Source organism: Lissotriton vulgaris, chromosome 8, assembly GCF_964263255.1.
Source record: "Lissotriton vulgaris chromosome 8, aLisVul1.2, whole genome shotgun sequence".
Taxonomy (NCBI): domain Eukaryota; kingdom Metazoa; phylum Chordata; class Amphibia; order Caudata; family Salamandridae; genus Lissotriton; species Lissotriton vulgaris.
In genome coordinates this window covers 1,393,168,857-1,393,188,997 of record NC_141696.1, presented here as the reverse complement: position 1 = coordinate 1,393,188,997, position 20,141 = coordinate 1,393,168,857, and the positions used below count along the sequence as shown (strand labels likewise).

The 20,141-nt window shown below is 47.5% G+C and overlaps 1 protein-coding gene across 2 annotated transcripts in view; it reads right to left on the bottom strand.

The window, feature by feature from the left end:
- The window catches only part of LOC147698808 (E3 ubiquitin-protein ligase TTC3-like), a 1,930,429-nt gene that overhangs the window by 1,757,697 nt on the left and 152,591 nt on the right, over window positions 1-20,141 (bottom strand). For both annotated transcript variants that reach the window (XR_015299370.1, XM_086935404.1), the window contains exon 5: window positions 15,396-15,483. Coding sequence is in view for 1 of the 2 variants with exons in the window: in XM_086935404.1 (XP_086791530.1) it covers window positions 15,396-15,483 (88 nt within the window). In the remaining variant the exon portion in view is untranslated. The remainder of the gene's footprint in view (window positions 1-15,395; window positions 15,484-20,141) is intronic.

Genomic DNA, 20,141 nt, shown 5'->3' with positions numbered 1-20,141 from the left:
GCAAGCAACAGGATCGTATATGGAGAAGGAATCAAGACACCACAGACAAGAACACCAACAAATTCACCATGGGACACTACCACCAATAGATCCGGAATACTAAGCACACAGATCTCACATACCAAATTGGCCCGTCACTAACACCAGGAAAGTACTCATCATCCAAAAAGAGTTCACATCACCTGCGCAAAAAACTCAGAAATGTTCTGCAACATCACCTCCATTTAATGCACCATTGACTCCTAATTGTACCTAGTCGCCCTCACCACCCTACCATAATGTACTCTACTTCCCGCTCAGCCAAAAATATGGACCCTGACCTTGTGGCCTGTCATCACAATTAAGACCGCAACTAACGAAGTCTATCACCGCTGAGACCCCCTGTGACCTCTGTCCCCACCACACCTTCACAAAAGGATTACAGCCCATCAGCGAAGTACTTGTACCAATCCTCAATGCCTCCATCACCTCATTATCCTTCCTAGGCACCTGGAAACCACAGTCATTCCCCAGCTCAAGAACCCTCTCCAGATCCAACAACTCTCACCAACTAGAGACCAATCTTGTGCTACCTTACCCAATCAAAGTTTAAAGAAACTAATCAACAGATGCCTAGCCGACTGCCTCAGCAGCCAACAACACCATGACAAAATGCAGTAGCACGAGTATAAACGAACATCCATGAAGAAAGGAAAGAGTTCAGTACAACAGGAAGCGCAAACACGTTAGTGGCAAAATACTCGACACTCTCCATGCATCAAGGCACCTAATAAAATCCAGACATAAAAGCAAGTATCTCTCAAGCTACAGAAAAGTGGACATAAAGCCCCCTAGATCACTAGCTGAAGTGATACTGCAATTTACAGTTTTAAGACTTGTTACAAGGGACATGTTCAAAGGGATAAAAGCACTTATAATTATTTCCAAGTTATGCCCTGATGGGCAACACGTGCTACTCTTTCTCTATTTACTTGTCATACATTTACGTAAGCTTTCAGGATGGAAATATTCTTTAAATATTAAAGGGGGTGGGCGCTAGGTGGCGCACGAGCGGAATGTCCGCCATTGAGTGAGGCTCCCGCAGAGCACCATGAAATTCCGACATTTTTCCGGCTCATTATCAGCATAATGCTTCTGAAAGCGTGAGGTGTAGACCCTCCAACCCAAGGAATGCAGCAGTGAAGAGAGCTGTTCCCCCGGTGGCGAGAGAAAATAACAGAGGAAGTGCGGATGGGGTAATGCCCTGGTGCTCCTGGTCCTGCTGTGCGGCGCTGTGGAAATTGCGAGGTCCGTGGTCCCCACGAGGCAGATAGGCCCAAGCAGAGGATCAGCAGAGAGACTCGCGGGGAACCCTATCCCCGCAGGAACACTTGACGCTTGATTTCATCGAGTGGCAGAACAGTGAGTGAGGTGGAGGCGGCGAGACTTGTACTGTGCCCAATTATGTGAGAGACGACAAAGGAGGAAGCACAGCGGGGCGCTTCTGGTGAGTGCTTGAGGCAGCCATATTACGTGCAGGCGCCCGAGAGACTGGCTTCATCTACGCACGTTACCCCAGTGACAGAACATTTTGGGGCAAACTGCTTCCTACAGTCAGGATAGGATCACAGGGGGGCTGAATGGCACGCAATGTAATCCCGATGCAACCGGAACTCAGAGGAGCTAGTTATAAGGTGCGAATTCCCTTATGTGCGAGCGAGGGGGGAGAAGGCCGAGAGTGTGAGTGAGATGGGGAGTTGCTGCTGCACAGCGACTCCATTACAGGCCCAGCTGCGATAGGGACGCCACTACTCCACTGCTGGGACTTTCGGCTGCCGCATCTATGCTTTGGGACCTGGAGGGGGAGAGGCTGTGACCGCTGGAAGCGCCACGTTTCGGCGGAGGTGAGGCCTGGAGATAAGAATTGCTGCCCTCGGGGATATCGTGTGGTGGTGAGGAGGATGTGAGGCCCGTGGTTCAGGCGGCAAAAAAAGGCAGGATGACACGCACTACATCGGCCCTCCGGCGGGGAGAGACCACACAAGCTGCCCATCAGCGCGATGGCATAGACAGAAGGAGTGGCGGGCGAGGCCAGCGCAGGCATCCAGGTTTTGGATTCAACTGCTTCTGTATTGTCCATATCACGAAGATCTAAGGTGGGCTGCGCCTGTTATTAGCCATTGCACACAGATAAGTTTGCTGCGACAAGTTGTTGACCCCACACGCCTGGATTATTGTGGTGATAGACGTGCAATGACATTCCTCCTCAAATAGAGGCCGTGGGACAAGGGATAGCGATTTGTGCAAGGAAGAGATGTTACTTGCAGGCTGAGGCTGCATTGTGAAGACATACCAGAATCATGCAAACTTTCCACCACTGCGAGGTGACATAACAATAGTACCTCAGTGAACCTTGGCGCCCTTGCCGGAGTCGCTGCCGAGCAGCTGCGGACAACTTGTACCTACATCCACATACTGCCAGACTAGGCGAATAGCCACGAGGCGCGAGTGCCAGAACTTTGCAGAATTAGGGGCCACAATCGCACTGGCAGCCACCAGTGGAAACAGGGTCACGATGGGGAAACTATATGCCCGCCAACCGTGACTGACATTTGACGCCAAAAAATCCACTAGACAACAGCAAGCAGAGGTGGACACTGGAGCAGAGACCTCTCAACAGGAGCATCAACAAGCGCCAGGCGATGATCTACAATCTATTCTACTAGAAGTTGGAAAAGGCCTGAGGACCATGGCAGATAAAATGGACACGATGTTGACGCGGATGGACGCTATCGCACAGAAAATCAAGGGCCACGAGACACGAATAAAGGAGACAGAACAGCGCATCTCGGATGTGGAAGATGCCACTACCCAGGTGCAAAAAGCAACGGCACAAATGGACAAGCTGCTCAAGATTATAACGGCAAAAAATGAAGACATAGAAGTGTGGAGTAGGAGAAACAACATACGTGTGCTGGGAATACCGGAAAGCACGAACACAGGTACAATGGAAGAATATATCAAGAAATTACTAAAAGAGGTGGTGGGCACAGAAATGCTATCTTCTCACTTCATAGTTGAAAGAGCGCACCGATCCTTAGGACTGCAACTCTCCCCCAGGCAGTACCCCCAGACCTGTCATTGCTCGCCTGTTAAACTATAGGGACAGGTATGTTGCCTTGCGCATTGCCAGGGAGAAGAAACAACTGAAATATGATGGAATAACTTTCACTATGTACCCAGATTTCACAATACACGTGCAGGAGGAACGGCGTACATTCCTGGCAGTAATTTAAAAATTAAGACAAGCTCAGATAGATTACGCCCTACTATATCCAGCCCGCCTTCGCGTCACCCATCAAGGTTCGCAAACATTCTTTACTAAGCCGCAACAGGTGGAAGAGTTCCTGAAGCAACTTAAAAAACAGAAGAGATCCATGACGGCGCGGAAGACTCACCGCAATCTCAATTGCCAGAAGTGGAGTGAACATTGCTGCAAATAAGCACCACACGTTGTGGTGATACATCTCATGCTCTACAGAGATGGCCACGTCAGTAAACATCAATAGAAACATAGGATAAGACACTGTGCACATGTGGACTGTGGCATTATCAAAGGATACTTCGAGTGGAGAGCGAGAACAATTCTTTGTCGTCACCCTCGAGTTTGATCCAGGGACTAGCAGTATGATACACAGCACCCGGACTGGCGAGAGGTATTCGTGGGCCACCCAGACGTGTTACCCCATCTGGGAGGACCCCACTATTGTTATTAAGTTGTTGTTGTTGCTTCTCTCCAGTCTCCTTTTAGAGTCAGAAAGTGAGGGGATGAGCCTAGTTGGCATACTTGAGAAGCTGTGGGGTATTGGACAGGGGGGGTTGGGGTGGGGGTTATTCATTACTAGGAGAGCTTCTAGGACAGACACAGGAAGTGAATTTATCGTAGGGAGGTATTTTGTGCAAGTGTTAGTAGGTTATGAATGCTTTCGACTCCCCATGACCGCTTGGCATCTGAGTATTGTGACCAGTTTCCAAGCGGAATAAACACGAAAATCGATAAGTGACAATATCCTACGTTGCATACTGTCAGAAGAACAAGTTACTTACCTTTGGTAACGCTTTTTCCTGTAAATACAGTATCTGCCTGTGGATTCCTCACCTTGTGAATATCCCCCTGCGTCAGCAACGTTCGGAAAATTCTTTTGTAGCACGCCGGCGTGGACAACTTCATAGGAGCACGGCATCGCGCGCGACTCCGACTGACGTCACCGACTCCTTATTAGGCCTACGTCTGCGTGATGACATAAGTTCCGCCCTTTTTTCCGTGCCTTCGAGGCACCCGGACGGACCAATGACAGTAGATATACACATATACAGTGTACATAGTACATACAATCCAAAATTACACACATAGTGCGTAACCAAGGTATGAAAAACCCAATATATATACAAACATAAATATACATATAATACATAAATACAGGTATAGAAGAGTGGACAACGGGGAGGCGGGTGGGTCAGTGAGGAATTCACAGGCAGATACTGTATCTACCAGGAAAAGCGTTACCGAAGGTAAGTAACTTGTTCTTCTGATAGATACATCTGCCAGTGGATTCCTCACCTTGTGAATAAAGTCCCACAGCAGTCCCCACTCCCGGAGGAGGGTGTCCACTCTCCTATACCAGAAAATCCTGGAGGACAGAGCGCGCAAAGTAGCCGTCCCTCCTCACCTCGGCATCTAAGCAGTAATGCTTCGCGAAAGTGTGGAGGGAGGCCCAAGTCGCGGCTCTGCAAATATCCTCAATAGGTACACCTCTAGCCAAAGCAAATGTGGAAGACTTTGCTCTAGTAGAATGAGCTCTTATATCCTCAGGAGGTTCCTTACCAGCCAGGGTGCAGCAGATCTTGATGCATAGAATTATCAATCTCGAAAGCGTGCGCTTGTGCACAGCTCTTCCTTTTCTGCAACCTGCGAATCCAACAAACAGCTGGTCATCAAGTCGATAGTCCTTAGTCCTATCAAGATAAAAGCTCACCGCCTTCTTAGGGTCCAAACGGTGAAGCCGCTCCTCCTCCTTAGAAGGGTGAGATGGAGGATAGAAGGTAGGACGGGTAATGGACTGCCCCCGAAAGAAAGGGAGTTACCACCTTAGGCAGAAAAGCAGCTCTGGTCCTAAGAACCATTCATTCAGCATGAATGGTCAGGAATGGGGGCTTTGAACTAAGAGCTTGAAGCTCACTTACCCTCCTTGCCGAGGTAATTGCAACTAGGAAAACCGTCTTAAAAGACAACAACCTCAAGGGACATTTATGCAGAGGTTCGAAAGGAGAACCCATTAGATAAGTAAGCACCAGATTCAAGCCCCATTGAGGCACAATAAAGGGAGTAGGCGGAAACTTATTTGTAAGCACCTTCAGAAATCTCAAAACAATAGGCGATTTAAACAAGGACGGCTGATCCGGCAGGCAGAGAAAAGCCGACAACGCCGAAAGATAGCCCTTAACTGTTGCCACAGCAAACCCTTGCTGCGCTAAAGAAAGTGCAAAAAGAAGTAAATCTGACAAACGAGCCCTCAAGGGATCGATGGACTTTCCTCCGCACCAAACAACAAATTTGGACCATCTAAAAGAATAAATGGATTTAGTGTATTAACGTCTGGCCGATAAAATGCCATCCACCACATCGGGCGGGAGAGAAAAGGAATTCAGGTTGACCTTTTCAAACTCCAGGCATGAAGGTGCAAGGTCTGGAGGTGGGGATGTAGAACCTGCCCCTCCATCTGAGAGAGGAGATCTGCCCTGTGGGGGAGACGGAGCGGTGGGCACGAGGAGAGGTGGAGAAGATCTGTGTACCAGACCCTTCTTGGCCAATCCGGGGCGTTCAATATAACTTGGGCCCTGTCTTGGCGAATCTTCCTCAGAACCTGAGGAATCAAGGGTATGGGAGGAAACTCATAAGGGAGCTGTGAGTCCCAACTCAACTGAAACGCGTCCCCCAAAGCCCCTTGCATCGGAAACTGGAGGCTGCAGAATGACGGGCAGTGAGCATTCTCGTGAGTGGCGAGCAGGTCCACCTGAGGAGTTCCCCACGTCCGGAAGATGTGATGGGCCACCTCTGGGTGAAGCCTCCACTCTTGGTCGGTCGAGAACCGCTAACTGAGACTGTCTGCACGTACGTTCAGAAATACAGCCAGGTGATTTGCCATCAGACAAATCTGGTGGTCCTAAACCCAGGACCAGAGACGCAGTGCCTCTCTGCTGAGACACTGCGACCCTACACCTCCCTGTTTGTTGATACACCACATCGCGGTGGTGTTGTCCGTCAGGATCTGAACCGACCGACCGCGAAGGGAAGGGAGGAAGGCCTCGAGTGCTAGACGAATTGCCCGCAACTCTAGAAGGTTGATGTGAAGCAACCTTTCCTCTGGAGACCAAAGACCCTTGACCTCCAGATCCCCCAGATGAGGACCCCAGCCTAGAGTGGATGCATCCGATATCACTATGGCCACAGATGGAGGAGTCTGAAAAGGCTTTCCTTGAGACAGATTGCCCTCCACACTCCACTAAGACAGATCCTCTGCAGCTTCTCTGGAGATCCTCACAGACTCCCTGAGATCTCTATTGTGCTGATACCACTGCCTGCGGAAGCACCACTGGAACGCCCTCATGTGCCAGCGTGCATGGTTGACCAACAGAATGCAAGAAGCCATCAGACGAAGGACCTTCAGGACTGGAACAACCGCTCCATTGTAAAATAAAAGGAATCATTTCCTGTATGTCGGGAATCCTTTGAGGTGGAGGGAATGCACGACATACAGTTGTGTCCAATACCGCACCTATGAACAGGTTGCGCTGGGAGGGCACCAGGTGAGACCGCAAACTGGTAGTGTTGCGACCCCACCGTAAAACGGAGATACTTCCTGTGCGACTTCAGGCTTGGGATCTGAAAATACGCATCCTGCAAGTCGATCAACACCATCCAGTCCTCTTCCAGCAGCGCCTGAAGAACCTGTGCAAGGGTGAGCATCTTGAACTTCTACTGCTTCAGGTAAAGGTTCAAGATCCTGAGATCTAGGATTGGACGAAGCTGCCATCCTTCTTGGGGATCAGGAAATACCAGGAGTAGCACCCCTGACCCCGTTCCTGCTCTGGAACCACCTCTATCACACCCTTTTTGAACAGTACTTGTACCTCTTCCTGAAGGAGCAACAGGTGGTCCTCCGAGCAAAAACCCTGGCAAGGAGGGTAATTGGGAGGGAATTCCCGAAAGGGAAGAGCATATCCCTTTCTCTACAAGATTGAGAACCCAAAGATCTGATGTAACCGATTCCCAATCCCGTAGAAAATAAGTAAGCCGACCTCCTCCAGGACCCACATGATCAGGAGTGATGGACCTAGGGCTGCTTTGCTGTTGTAGGTGGGGGGGTGGGTATTAGAGGAGGAAGTAGAGGAGGAGGAGGCTTGACGTCCACGAGGACGACCCCTTTGTCTACCCCTGTAGGACTTGTACAAAGGATTGTGTTGCTGCTGCTGCTGTTGGTGTTGGTTCTGCTTATAGGTACGAAAAGTAGACCTTCCAAAACCCTTGTACTTCTTGGTGAAAGAGCCTCTAGTCTGCAGACCCAAAGATCTTGCTGGCGCTCTGCTATCTTTAAACCTTTCCAAGGCAGCATCAGCTTTCTTTCCGAAAAGGCCTGTGCCATCAAAAGGCAAATCCATCATAGCAGCCTGAACATCAGCTGAAAACTCGGAAGTCTTTAACCAAGCACCTCTTCTAGTGGCAATCGAAGACCCCATGATCCTAGCCACTGAATCTGCCGTGTCCATACCACGTTGTATGACCTGACGAGCGGCAGCCTGCGTGTCAGATACCACTTCCCTAAAGTTCTTCCTATCCTCCTCAGGTAGCTTAGATGATAGCTGCTTCACTGTGTCCATCAAAGCATGAACATATCTGCCTAGCAGACAAGTAGCATTTGTCGATTTTAGGGCCATACTACTTGACGAAAACACCTTTTTCGCATTTTGATCTTGCTTTTTAGAGTCTTTATCCCCAGGAACCTGGGGAAAAGCACCTGCCGATCTCTTTGAGCAAGCAGCCTGAACAACCAAACTCTCTGTTAAAGGATGAGTGGACAAGAATTCAGGATCTCCAGGCGCCATCCTATAGCGTCTTTCAACTGATTTTGACACCGCAGGAGCAGTAAGAGGCCTAGTCCAGACTTCCAATATAGGTTCGGTTAGAGCCTCAGTAAATGGAAGAGTTGGCTCAATCACAAAGGACAGAGAATGGAGAACCTCAGTAAGGATGTTAGACTTGTACTCAACAGATGGTAAAGTCAAATTTAAGAGTTCTGCAGCTTTCTTAATCACCACATGGTAAGGAGCCACATCCTTAGAAGGACTATGAGATACAGCGGGCAACTCCCATTCCGGTGAAAGTTCCAGATCACTTGCATCCTGCAACTCTTCTAAGTAATCCTCCCAATCCTGAAGTTCGCCTTCTTCAACCTCGGGTTCCTCATAATTACTTTCCTCCATAAGGCGCTGCGCTCTACGCCTCGACCACTCCACCCGACTCGATGTCGCCGGATCCGGTAACGACTCAGACTGAGTCGGGGCCGGCGTCGAATGAGGAGCTGGAGCCCCCTTTGAATGAGAAGCTGGAACCGGCGTCGAACCTCGATTTTGATCGAGAGGTCGCTCTGGAGCCGGCGACGCCGTGTCGGAGTTGATGACCTCGATGGCGCCGAGCTATGCCATGGTGGAATCGGCGCCGGAGCATAAGCTTGAGGCACGCCCAGATTATATGACAATGGACCCATGGGACCAGCCGGTGCACCAGAGGGGTACATTGCTCTCGCATATACGCCATTCATGGCGTTTAGAAAACGTGAAGGGTCCTGACCTGGACCAGGAAACTGATGGTACGAGTCCACTGGCTGCCCCTGAGGAGGCTGTACCGGATTAGACTCCTCCTGTTCCTCGGGTTGGTGTACCGGAGTCGCCGAAACCTGAGGAACCTCAACTTCCTCTTCATGCACCTAAGACTGGTACGGATCTGGAGACTGATTTGATTCCAGATTCGGTGTTGGCTCCCGAGATTGTAAAGGCGAGGCCTCACCTTCAGGCTTACGAGCTGGATAGGGAGATATCATGCCCTTATGATGTCTTCGAGAAGATGACTTCTTTTTCGAGTCCGACTCCCTGCCGGAATGGTGTCTCGAACTGTGCTTCTTCGAGGAATCCGAAGCATGCCCCGAAGTCGACTTCGAAGCCAACTCCGACCGAGACCTCGACCTCGACTTCGACCATCTAGATCTCGAAGTCCTCTTGGTATCTTTACCCTTAATTTTGGCAAGAAGGAGTTTCGCCTCTCGTTCTCGAAGAGCCTTTGGGTTCATCTTCGAACAGGAACGACAACCCTTGACGTCTTGATCCGAGCCCAGACACCACAAACAGTCATCATGAGGATCAGTAATGGACATTATCCTGGCACACGAATCGCATGGATTAAATCCTGTCTTCTTCGATGACATCTCGACGGAAGACAGCACTCCAAGCAGATACAGAACAAAAGATCACAATAGTAACAAAGTTACTATCCGCACAACAGAAGATCCCAAGAAACCGTTAGCGTCGACGATACGGAAAAAAGGGAACTGATGTCATCACGCCGACGTAGGCCTAATAAGGAGTCGGTGACGTCAGACGGAGTCGCGCGCAATGCCGTGCTCCTATGATGTCGTCCAGGCCGGCGTGCTACAAAAGAATTTTCCGAACGTTGCTGACGCAGGGGGTGTAGGAAGGTGGATATCTGACTATGGTTACCCCCAACTTTTTGCCTGGGATTTTGCTGGTTTTTCGACTTAGTTGACCTGGGACCCTGCTATTCAGGGCCCCAGGCCCACTGCTCTCTCTGTAAAATGGATTCCATGTACCGTAGGTACATATCTAATTGGATACTGAGTCACCTTATCAGTCCCTGTACAGTGTACCTTAGGTACCCAGGGCATAGGTGTACCCAGGGCCTACCAGGGGCTGGAGCATGTATTATGCCACCCCTGGCTGGCCATCTAAATCTGACACAACTGGCTGCACGACAGCGGGGGCAAGGCGGTGTAATCACCCTTTGCTTTAGATATAGTATTACTATATCTAACCCTAAAATGGACACATGTATTCCTATCAGTCACTCCTATGGCAGGCCTTATCAATCCTGAAGGCAGAGTGCTTGGAATTATGTGAGATGGTGCTCTGGCATGAGCTGAGCCCGTTTGCAGCTTGCAGAACCAAGTCCTAATAGCTGTTCCATGATAACGCGTACCATATACTCTTAAGTGCATTATAATCCTCGCGGTTATTTGCCAACTTTGGTATCGCTTTATCAAAACATGTCGAGTAAGGTGTCAAACGAATTGGAATACTAACCCCTCGCCAATTCTGGCGACGGGGTTAGCATTCCACCCTTCTAGAGGGACACGACATGTATGTAACTGTGAACCCCGGTTAAAGCTAACTCGAGCCTCAGCATCACAAAATGAATGCTGCCACCACAGACACAAGTCTGACCTCCTGCTGCTGGGAGTCCTTCCAGCGAGGAGAGCTTGGACAAAGGGTTTCCTGTCAGGAGCGGTGCTAGCACCATCCCAGACAGGGTTTTGGGTATCCCAGGTAGGCAGGGCTGAAAGGAAGGTGACCGCAAGTGGCACCCCGGTGCTCACTGTGCATATGCCGGCTTGAACCAGTTCAAGCCGGCCAAGCTGGGGAAAGTCCGGACAAGGGAGAGGGGTGTAACCACCCCCTTCCTGGTCCCACCCATGGGCAGGACCTAGTCGCATGCCAGCCCCTTTCTTGAGAATAAAGGTAGGAGCGGGCCCCCTTCCCAAATTAGATCATTCTGAATCTTGACAACTTTCCACGAAAGAACTCTTGAACATTTCTGAAGACTCTCCCTTGTGGCTAAGGAGTAGCCACCCTGCACCAGCGGGCACCATCTAAGCGCATGCGGTTTGCTGTAAGTCCATCCTCCGGATCAAGACTGCCCAGCTCGACGAGACCCGGATACCCTGGCACCTCTGACCTTTACCTACATCATCAGCCCAGCTGAGATTCGTGGGTGTGACGAGACCTGAAGGGACCGGCCATCTTCAAGACTGCACGACGCTTATACAGCACGACCGCCGAGTGATCCTCGAGTGAGTGCTTTGGGGTTTGAGAAGCCCTAGCCCTGAGCAGCTCCAGCACCGAAGTCCAGCCCCCCAGCATCCACGAGATCTGCGTGGGGCCCTTCTGCTCTTTGCTGCTCACCGCATTGTCCGGCCACTTGCCTGCTGGCTTGTAGCCCTCCTGACGACGAACCACGACACTTCCATTGCTGGTCTGGTTGCTCCAGACTGGCCCTTGCTCCCCTCCAAAAGAGGAGCACCCCGGACCCTCCTGGTCCACTCCAGGCGCCATCTTGACTCCACCGCGTGGGCTTGCCTTTGCCAAGGCTTGTTGCTCCAATCCTGGTTTCAGCAGCGCGGACAGCAGACACCTTCGTGGGACAGCTCGCACTTCCATCCTGGTCGCCGACAACGCCTCCTGGTCCGAGAGACTGCAGAGCCCAGCGTCGCCCACTCACCTGGTTGAGGTGACTTCATCCGGTGCCATCCTGGTGCCCACCTAATCACTGGCTAGTGATTAAGAACTGAGTCCCCTCTGCTTTCAGGTCGTCTCCATCACTGATCCAGGCTTGGATCACATCGAACTTCATCACTGGTCGCCTGCCAGCAACTTCTTCTTTCAGGCTCCATAGACTGTAACGAGGATTCCCGACGTCTTTTGAACCCTATGCAGCCGCAGCCCCTGGGCTAGGTAACCTGAGCATTTCGGTGCTCCAACGTAGGTTCACTATCTAAGTGTCCAGAGCCTTTATCGTTTTCAGCCTATCTAGTCGGATTCGTCCGATAACTGTAACTTTACGAAATACTAGTATCCATAGACTTTGTCCCGCATCCCGCGTGAGAGTGCACACTCTGCATCCGATCTCCCTAGGCCTCCTGCTCCTAACCTGAAGGTTCAGTAGTGTAGTCCTAGCGATCCTGAAGCCTCTGGATCGAGTTACTTACCTGCTAGTATTTCGCATTCCACATTTGTAGTATATGGTTGTTCGTGCCCCTCGGGCATTTGTGTAAATTGTGCAACTTGAAGTATTTTCTTAAGAGTTTTGTCGTGTGCTTAGCTCCCTGACTCATAAAGAGATCAGGCTAGACTGGTTATAAATAAATATCCTTTTATTTTCATAACAAATTGTGTGGTGTCCTTTCACTTGGTGTTCAAGGGGTATATTTGATGGTATAACAGCTGGCTTAACACGCCCTCTAGAGTTTAGCCTAAAGACTGCTCTTGTCCATGCTACTAGGATAGCTGGTCTAGAAGGTTGACTTACAACCAATCATCAATAAGGGTTGTTTGGAATGATACACAGTGATCACTAGAATAGTGAGCACTACATATCAGGCCAACTTCTCACAGGGGGATATTCACAAGGTGAGGAATCCACTCGCAGATGTATCTATTCGAAAGGCACTTTTTTGTGTGTCAGACTAGTGTGCATGGCAAAGATCATCCCAGTCCCAGAACAGCATTTTTTTAACTCCTTTCCTTTTGGGTCTTAATGAGTAAATGGTTGACTTAGGATTGGAGCTCCTACGGCTTTGCCTGGTTTCCATAAGAGGTTTGTCATCTCCATTCTAGGTGCCTAGTTTAGAAGTTGCCTACAATAACAGTTTGGCACCGTGTTGGAAACGGGACTTAAACATTGCTTTCAACATTGCCAGAACATCTTCAAATTAATTTGAATTAGGGCACTCGGTACATACACTTACTATCCTTAGTTTTAAGTCATCTGTTAGGCCTAAGTTTGTTATGAACATTGCTTAGCAAGCATTTGGCACTATAGAGTTTCCCAAAAACAGTATAGGTGCAACCAACAGGAAAAAACTGCTTCCAAAATCTCAATTTCACTAATGGATCCATATATGATTGGGTAAGAAGGATTAGTGAGTTATCAGATTGGCACTTGTGGAGTGGTGATGTGTGTGTGAGAGAGAGAGAGAGACAGACAGACAGAGAGGGGGAATGGTGCTGAAATTAAGAGAAGATTCTAGCAGAATGGTGGTCCGTCTTGGGCTTTGGATGGACAGAATTTGTGTGCCAAAGGCCCTTTCCAGGAAATAACATGCCCATTCAGGAAAATCATTACCAGAAGTTTCCCAGAAGCCTTCAGCTCTTTACCCATATGCTAGAGTTGGATGTCCAGTGAGCAGAGGTAAACAAAAGTCGTCAGTCAATGATGAAGAGGGCGGGAGGAAACCGCTGTAAAAATTATGCGATGCATGGGGACGATGGGCTTTATCTAGTCAAAGCGATATTTTTGGAAGACCGGAAGAGGAGGGCAACAAGGTCTTTCCCAGAAAAGCTAACACAATCTTAGGGCCAACATAACCAAAAGGCCAATAAAATACTCAAGAAAAAGGCTTTATTTAACTAGATAGGCCCTTCAAATGTTAGTCCAGGAGCAGTAGCATCGACCTAGTTTGATAGGGAAAGAGGAGGAGGAAGAGGAGAGCAGCAATCCTTTGATTCAAGGGGAAAATAGGGCACTGCTATTCACAGTGAAGCTGTAGAAGCATGGGGGTGAGAAAAAGTGAGCGTTTGATTGAATTGGAGTTAGTTAGCAACACATGTTCTTTGGGCAGGATGTCAATGCTATTTCTAAAAAAAGAAGCATCAAAGCTGCATCACTTGCAGTTATAATGAATGTTGTTATCACAAAGAACTTAGGATCATATGTACAGTCACATTTTACATTGAGTGGGAGAACCATTTGATACATCAAGCTCTAGGTCTTTTAGAACTGTGAGACAGTCCCCCTTATGACCGGCATATGCACTATCTCGAAATAAATTCAACGATATTGTAAATGAGGAAGTGACTCGATTTTAATTAGCTGAGACAAGGTTACGTTCCAGTGCTTACATGCAGGCTTAATGAACAAGAGACATTCTGGCCATTTTCTGGTTATTAACAGAACAATACTGCAATGTATATTACCATCTACTGTAAGAGTCTAGGAAGAAGAGTCCACACCTTCTCATACATACATCAGTCATTGAGATTATGGATCTTGCAAGTGTTTAGAGGCGAGAGTAGCATAGCCTGCAACCATCTGGTTGCAGATGCTCACAGGTTTGTTATCTCTGGGCGTGCTTCTGGTGTGTCCAAGGTGCAAAAGCATTTTGAAGCTCTCCATACTTAAAAAAGCAGATGTGGCATGTGGTGTATTCTCGTCTTGATGCGATTATCCTATTAAAGTCATAAAGTATAGGAACTATGCCTAGAGCACCAGATACCATAGAACTGACAAAAATAATGGTGCTCGAATCCATAGCCAATTCCACAAAGTACAAGGAAATGATACATCACAGGAAAAAAATTACATTGCCAAATAAAACTGGGGTGATTCTAGTCGAACTCGTCAAGGAAAATCTATATAAAACAGACTTACGAATCACAATCAACGAACATAATAATGGTAGCTGTCTTGTTGAAAAAGCTCAAACTAATCTCACCTTTCTGAACACAACTTAACCTCCACAAATGCAGGACTCAAGCTGAGGTATTACCATAGGCAGCATCTTGTTCAGTCAGCTATCCCACATAATACTTCAGGTACAGATATTTTTTTTAACGGTTTAATCAAACGTTTGACACCATCATAGAAACTTGGACTCATTCAACAAAGGAGAGTAAAAGGGTAAGAAGTTTAAAGCAAGTTGGATAATTATTAATACATTTTAATTCTTTCTTTCACTCATTTAAGCATGTCCATTACAGATGGCCACTCTACTAACGGGGAATGTGACACACTATTTATACACTAACTTGCTCAACCACTAAGAGCAGTAAGACTTTCAATACTCTCGCAGGCCAAAGCTAAAGTCATACATTAACAAGAGCATAGGTATGTTAACTTGTATGAACAAAAGCTTCCACAAATAGTACCTGTCTGTTACAGGGAGTCAGGTGGTTGTTAGATGCAATGCCAATGCATATACAGGTCAAAGAAATAAAAACAGCAACAGGCAATCACAGGTTTCTCAATCATAAAGATGGTTTTCTATTTCATTTTTTTATGCCCAATGATGAGGAGAGCAGCAAAAATCAGTTTGTCCACACGGCTAAAGTGTTTTTTCACTCAGGGGCAATTCCAGTCCCTATTGTGGGATGGATCAGAAACATTTACTGATTGAAAAAGCTTTAATGTGGATGCTTGGACAATTACTTGTAGCATAACTAATACCGTCACTATGCCACTTATAAAGTGCTTCCCTCATTAGTGCATAAATACCAATTTGTGAAATACTTACGGCCACAGATTTGAATAGGTCCATAAAGTCTTCGAGAAATTGAATGCCCCCTAGATTCTCCCACTCAAAGCCAGAATTCATCATGCACCTTCAAAAGAAAAACATATGTCAGTATTTATAAAAGGAAAACATTAATTTGTGAAGACTTTACTTAGTATCTTCATGAACTCACAAGATAATTTTACGATGGCAGGCATAACGGTTGAAAGTCAGAAAAGAAAACTACAAGCTCTAGATACAGATCATTGTAGGCCCTGAAACAATCTGTATGGTATTTAGATGCAAGACCTTAATGGTCCAGAGAGCAGATACCTTTGTTGGTCAACTGTCCCTCCCCCCCACACCCCACCAAGCCCGGCATCACCAGTGCCTACAATAACTTGGTTTGCGCCAAGGCTGTGATCTACAGATAGGAATCAATAAATCTCTAATATCTTGTAATATACACAATCCCGTTTACTGAACACCGATTTAGGTGTAGGATGTGGCAAAAGACCTGCCTCTTTAAGACAGTTTGTGGGTAGAAGGCGGGGTGGCACACGTATCACTGGGGGCTGTATCAAGGCTCATAGTTCGGCATCGTACTAAGGGCTTGATTTAGATCTTGGCGGGACTACAGTTGTTCTGCCATGGTGGCCGTCCCAAGTACTCTGTCAAGCTTATGGCGATCCACCAGCTGTATTTAGATGTTGCGGCAATAGACAGGATGCGGCCGCCACAGTGGTCCTCATTGCTGGCTAACATCGCCGTCAGGCTGGCAGAATTGCGCAGAGCGGATTTACATGTTACCGTTGTGAGGGTGGTGTCCTGCCTGGCCATGGCGGTAAGGGGACAGATAAGTACTACTTATTTTTATCTAAATACACATGTATGTTGTGAATCTGTCAAAATGTATATGTAGATAATGTGTCCTGCTCATATTTTTACATATAGAATTACAGGCCAACAACATACACACTACAGAAAATACACCCACAGCCACCACAAAAGCCTATCTTTGATTCCGGGAACAACAAGGTGACTGAGCGTCGTGGTCCAGTAGCAGCACCAGAAGGACCTGGACAATGATGTTCAAGACGGCACAGAAGTGGGTCCCTGAATAAAGGTGAATTTTCACCTCTGTTTTCCCCTTTCCGCCAGCTCAAGCTTGGAGGTTTCCCCACCCCAGTTGCCTCAACAGAAAGGCATAGCGTAATCTGGACGCAGGAATCTTGGTGGAACTCCCTCCAACAGCTATTCCAGCCTCCGACGCCATCGACAAAGGAGTAAGATTCTGGCGGAGGCGGTGGGACTGCTGTGGTCTTCCCTACAGAGACCAGCCAACATCTAAATCGAGTAGGCGGGCGGACCGCCAAGGCGGCGGGCAGACCACTGAAAAAGCGACAAGAGGGGAAGTCCCATCAACATCTAAAATCAGGCCCCAAGTTCAGACAGATTTTCACTATGGGGACCAGACTGCAGGACACTGCATAGAGTTGACAGGAGACTAGCCTCACATACCTCTCAGAATCACCAACGACACATTCAATTGTTTGACTTAGTTTGACACCTAACTACAGAATTTGATAAACCCCATGACTAACTGTGTAGGGATTAAATACTTGTGGATGGAACATTTTGATTTGTACAAACGGCTGAAAGAGTTTTATGTTCAAACTTGGGGCTGGAACATTCTAATATACACAGCTGAAAAAGTGGAACCAAAGCAATTAAAACAGTGTATTTTTCTGTCCTGACCAAAGGTAAGCCCGTTTGCGCCCGACCTCACCTGGACCGTGTCCAGGACTAGAAACCCAGGTCTGATTGCCCCCCCAGAGATATCCACAGCATCATTGTAGAGGGAAGTCAAGTTCTGGGCAAGTGGCGGCCGCTGTCAGTGGTATAAAGAGACATTTCTCCCAGTTAATCTATAATCCAAACCAAGTCCCAAAAGCAATAATTTCTAGTATGACTGGGGAAAGATTCCTCTTGGGATCCCTAATGATCATCAGTACGACATCAGCACATGAAATTATAAGCTGGATTCTTGGGTGTGGAAAACTAAATTCCCCAGTAGTAGCTGTGTCGACAAATCATGCAGGGTAGGGGCTCAAATGCCAACACAAAAAGAATGGGATGCTAGATGGACTTTGATTTTAGCTTGCGATCCGTGTATAATAGGGACATCCATCTCAACAGGTCATGATCCAACCCCACCCTCTCCAAGGTAGTAACGAGATATAACCATACAATTGAATTAAAGGCTTCGGCAGTATTTGGGAGGTTAGCACCATGTGTAACAGAAATGTGGCACTATGGAGTGAAACTGTAAAACTAATAAAGACCAATTATTTGGGAAAAAAGCTACCACCTGTAGTTTTCTTAACACACTAGGGTGGACTACTTCTCAAGGTATTTATTTGTTTGCTGAGCCGTTTTGTGTGTTGTACTTGTATTCAGATCAGAATAAAAGTTGGTGAATTCTCGAAGTACCTCGTGTGGTTTGTAATCTTCCAGCCCTGCAGAGAACTGGATGTTAACAATATCAGAGTCTGCCCATGGAGGGCGAATCATACCAGCCAGAGTTCTGCCACAACGCCTAGCCGCCATGTGTTTCCCTAAGAACTTAACTTCATGCTCCACTGCACCAAGGAAGGGCAGTCTCTTTAGGTCTACTGTCACCAATGTGGCTTGATCAGTGTTTGGCTGGTGCGCCTTACAGTAATCTGATTTCGGATTCCAATTTAGTTCGCAGTCCACAAAGAGATCAGAGTATACCATCCCTTTGAAAATGCGTTCTCCCTTTATGACTACCTTAAACATCTCCCATAACGTCGCAATCACACTTACTGAGCCCTGGTTCAGCTCGAAGAGCTTATTGATGGTCTGATTTCAGTCTGAAAGACCTCATCCAGCCGCTCCTCGAGACAAAGACGCCAATACATGGAGCCGCGAACAACCGAGGGGACGCTCAGGGAGCGCACCGGTGGTGAGTGGTCCGACAAGGTTCTGAGAAGCTGTGCCGAGTCTAGCCATCCAATCACATGTCTCTATCCTGGAGTGTGCACCATGTACCGCTGAGTGAAAGGAGTAGTCTTTTGCCATCAGATATCGGGCATGTTATATATCCAGCAGTCTACATTGGGTCATTACATTTGTAATTCTGTGTGGGCCCAGACAGGTCTTGCTGCTGCCTCCCACCCCCATGCTGGTAGAATCGATTCCAATTTGCATGGAGGTATTAAAGTCACCTATCCAAATTATTCTGTGAGGTGTAGTCACTGCAAATCTCCCCTCTAGCTGCTGGTAAAATTCAGGATCGACCCAGACATAGAGCAGGGAGACATGCATTTCACCAATCGGGCATTATAGCAGAATTTAATCGCCCTTGGAAATCACCACTGACCCTATGGGACTGAATTAAACTTCCCTTCTGATCAATATGGCTACCCCGCACATTTGCAGAGGAGGAAAAATAGTGGTATGCACACCATCTGCTAGCCATATGGCAGGAGAAATGCATCTTGTGAATAAAGGCTATGCCTATAATTAGGTCATGTGAAAAAGAAGAGTATAAAACCGGCCTTACATGGTTCAATAATAATGTGAATGTTCCCGTCAGGAATTTGAGATTATATGTTGGTGTAACTGCCTGTCCTAAGGCCGTATTAGGTGTATATAGCATCGTATCAGGGATCTCGATACTTGCACCAGCCCACCAAGTCAAGCAAAGGACTGTATGTAGTGTTGTATTGAAACCATTCGCCGAACACCCTAACCCACACCCTTATCACATCAGTCCAAACATCTCGATGACAATCCCAATCAGGAAAGTTATCATAACCAGAAACTGTAACCACATTTTGCATTGTATAGTTCCACAAGTATAACTCAGGAATTCACAGGTAGGCCAGAGGAGCGATGCATGCAGAATATTTATTCACCACGTTGCAAATGTATTGATAATGTAACATCTGATCTGACTCCCAGACTTCCCACTCCCGATCAGCATAATCCTCACTTCAGGCTGCCTGTACCCTGCTGGGCTAGACGGTCCACGATATGCGCAGGCGCACACCAGGCATAATGGGGATGGTCCCTATTGCCTGCCGCTGTAGAGCCAGGCACACTGATTCAGGAGCATGTGGAGTGGAAGAGGAGTCTCATATGGGCCGGTGCGGCTTGTTCAGTCATTACCAACTATCAGTGCACTCCACTGATTTAGAAAGGGTTGCAAGACAGCAGAAGAGGGCCACAGTAGGTTACAATGCTACCACACAGTGTTTTATTTATTTGGGAAGTTTTATGAAGCGCTTAAATGACCCATCCGGGCATCAGAGCACTGTACAGAGAAGCAGACATGTTAAGCAAGTAGACATGCAAATAGAAAATACTGTAGATATAACAGGCTAAGATAACAAAATGAGAAAAGAAAACGAGAAACATAGCAGATATAAAGTACCATAATTGCATAGTAGAATACGCTACCAGAGCTGTATACACAAAATAAAAGTCAATTTGAGTAGCTTCACGTCTATTGTTGAAGGTAGTAATACATGAGCAAACATTTTACTTCTATTTGAATGAGGAGGTCTAAGGGTTGGATCTGGTTTAAGGAGGAAGCACATTCCATATTCTAGGGTCAAGACCGGAAAAAGAGCAGTTATAGGTTCGCTTCTGCTTAGATTTCTGTGGTTTCCGCAGCACAGAGTTAGAACTTCTTAGGGACCAACTCATACCAGATAGTTTGAGTTTTTTTGCCAGGTT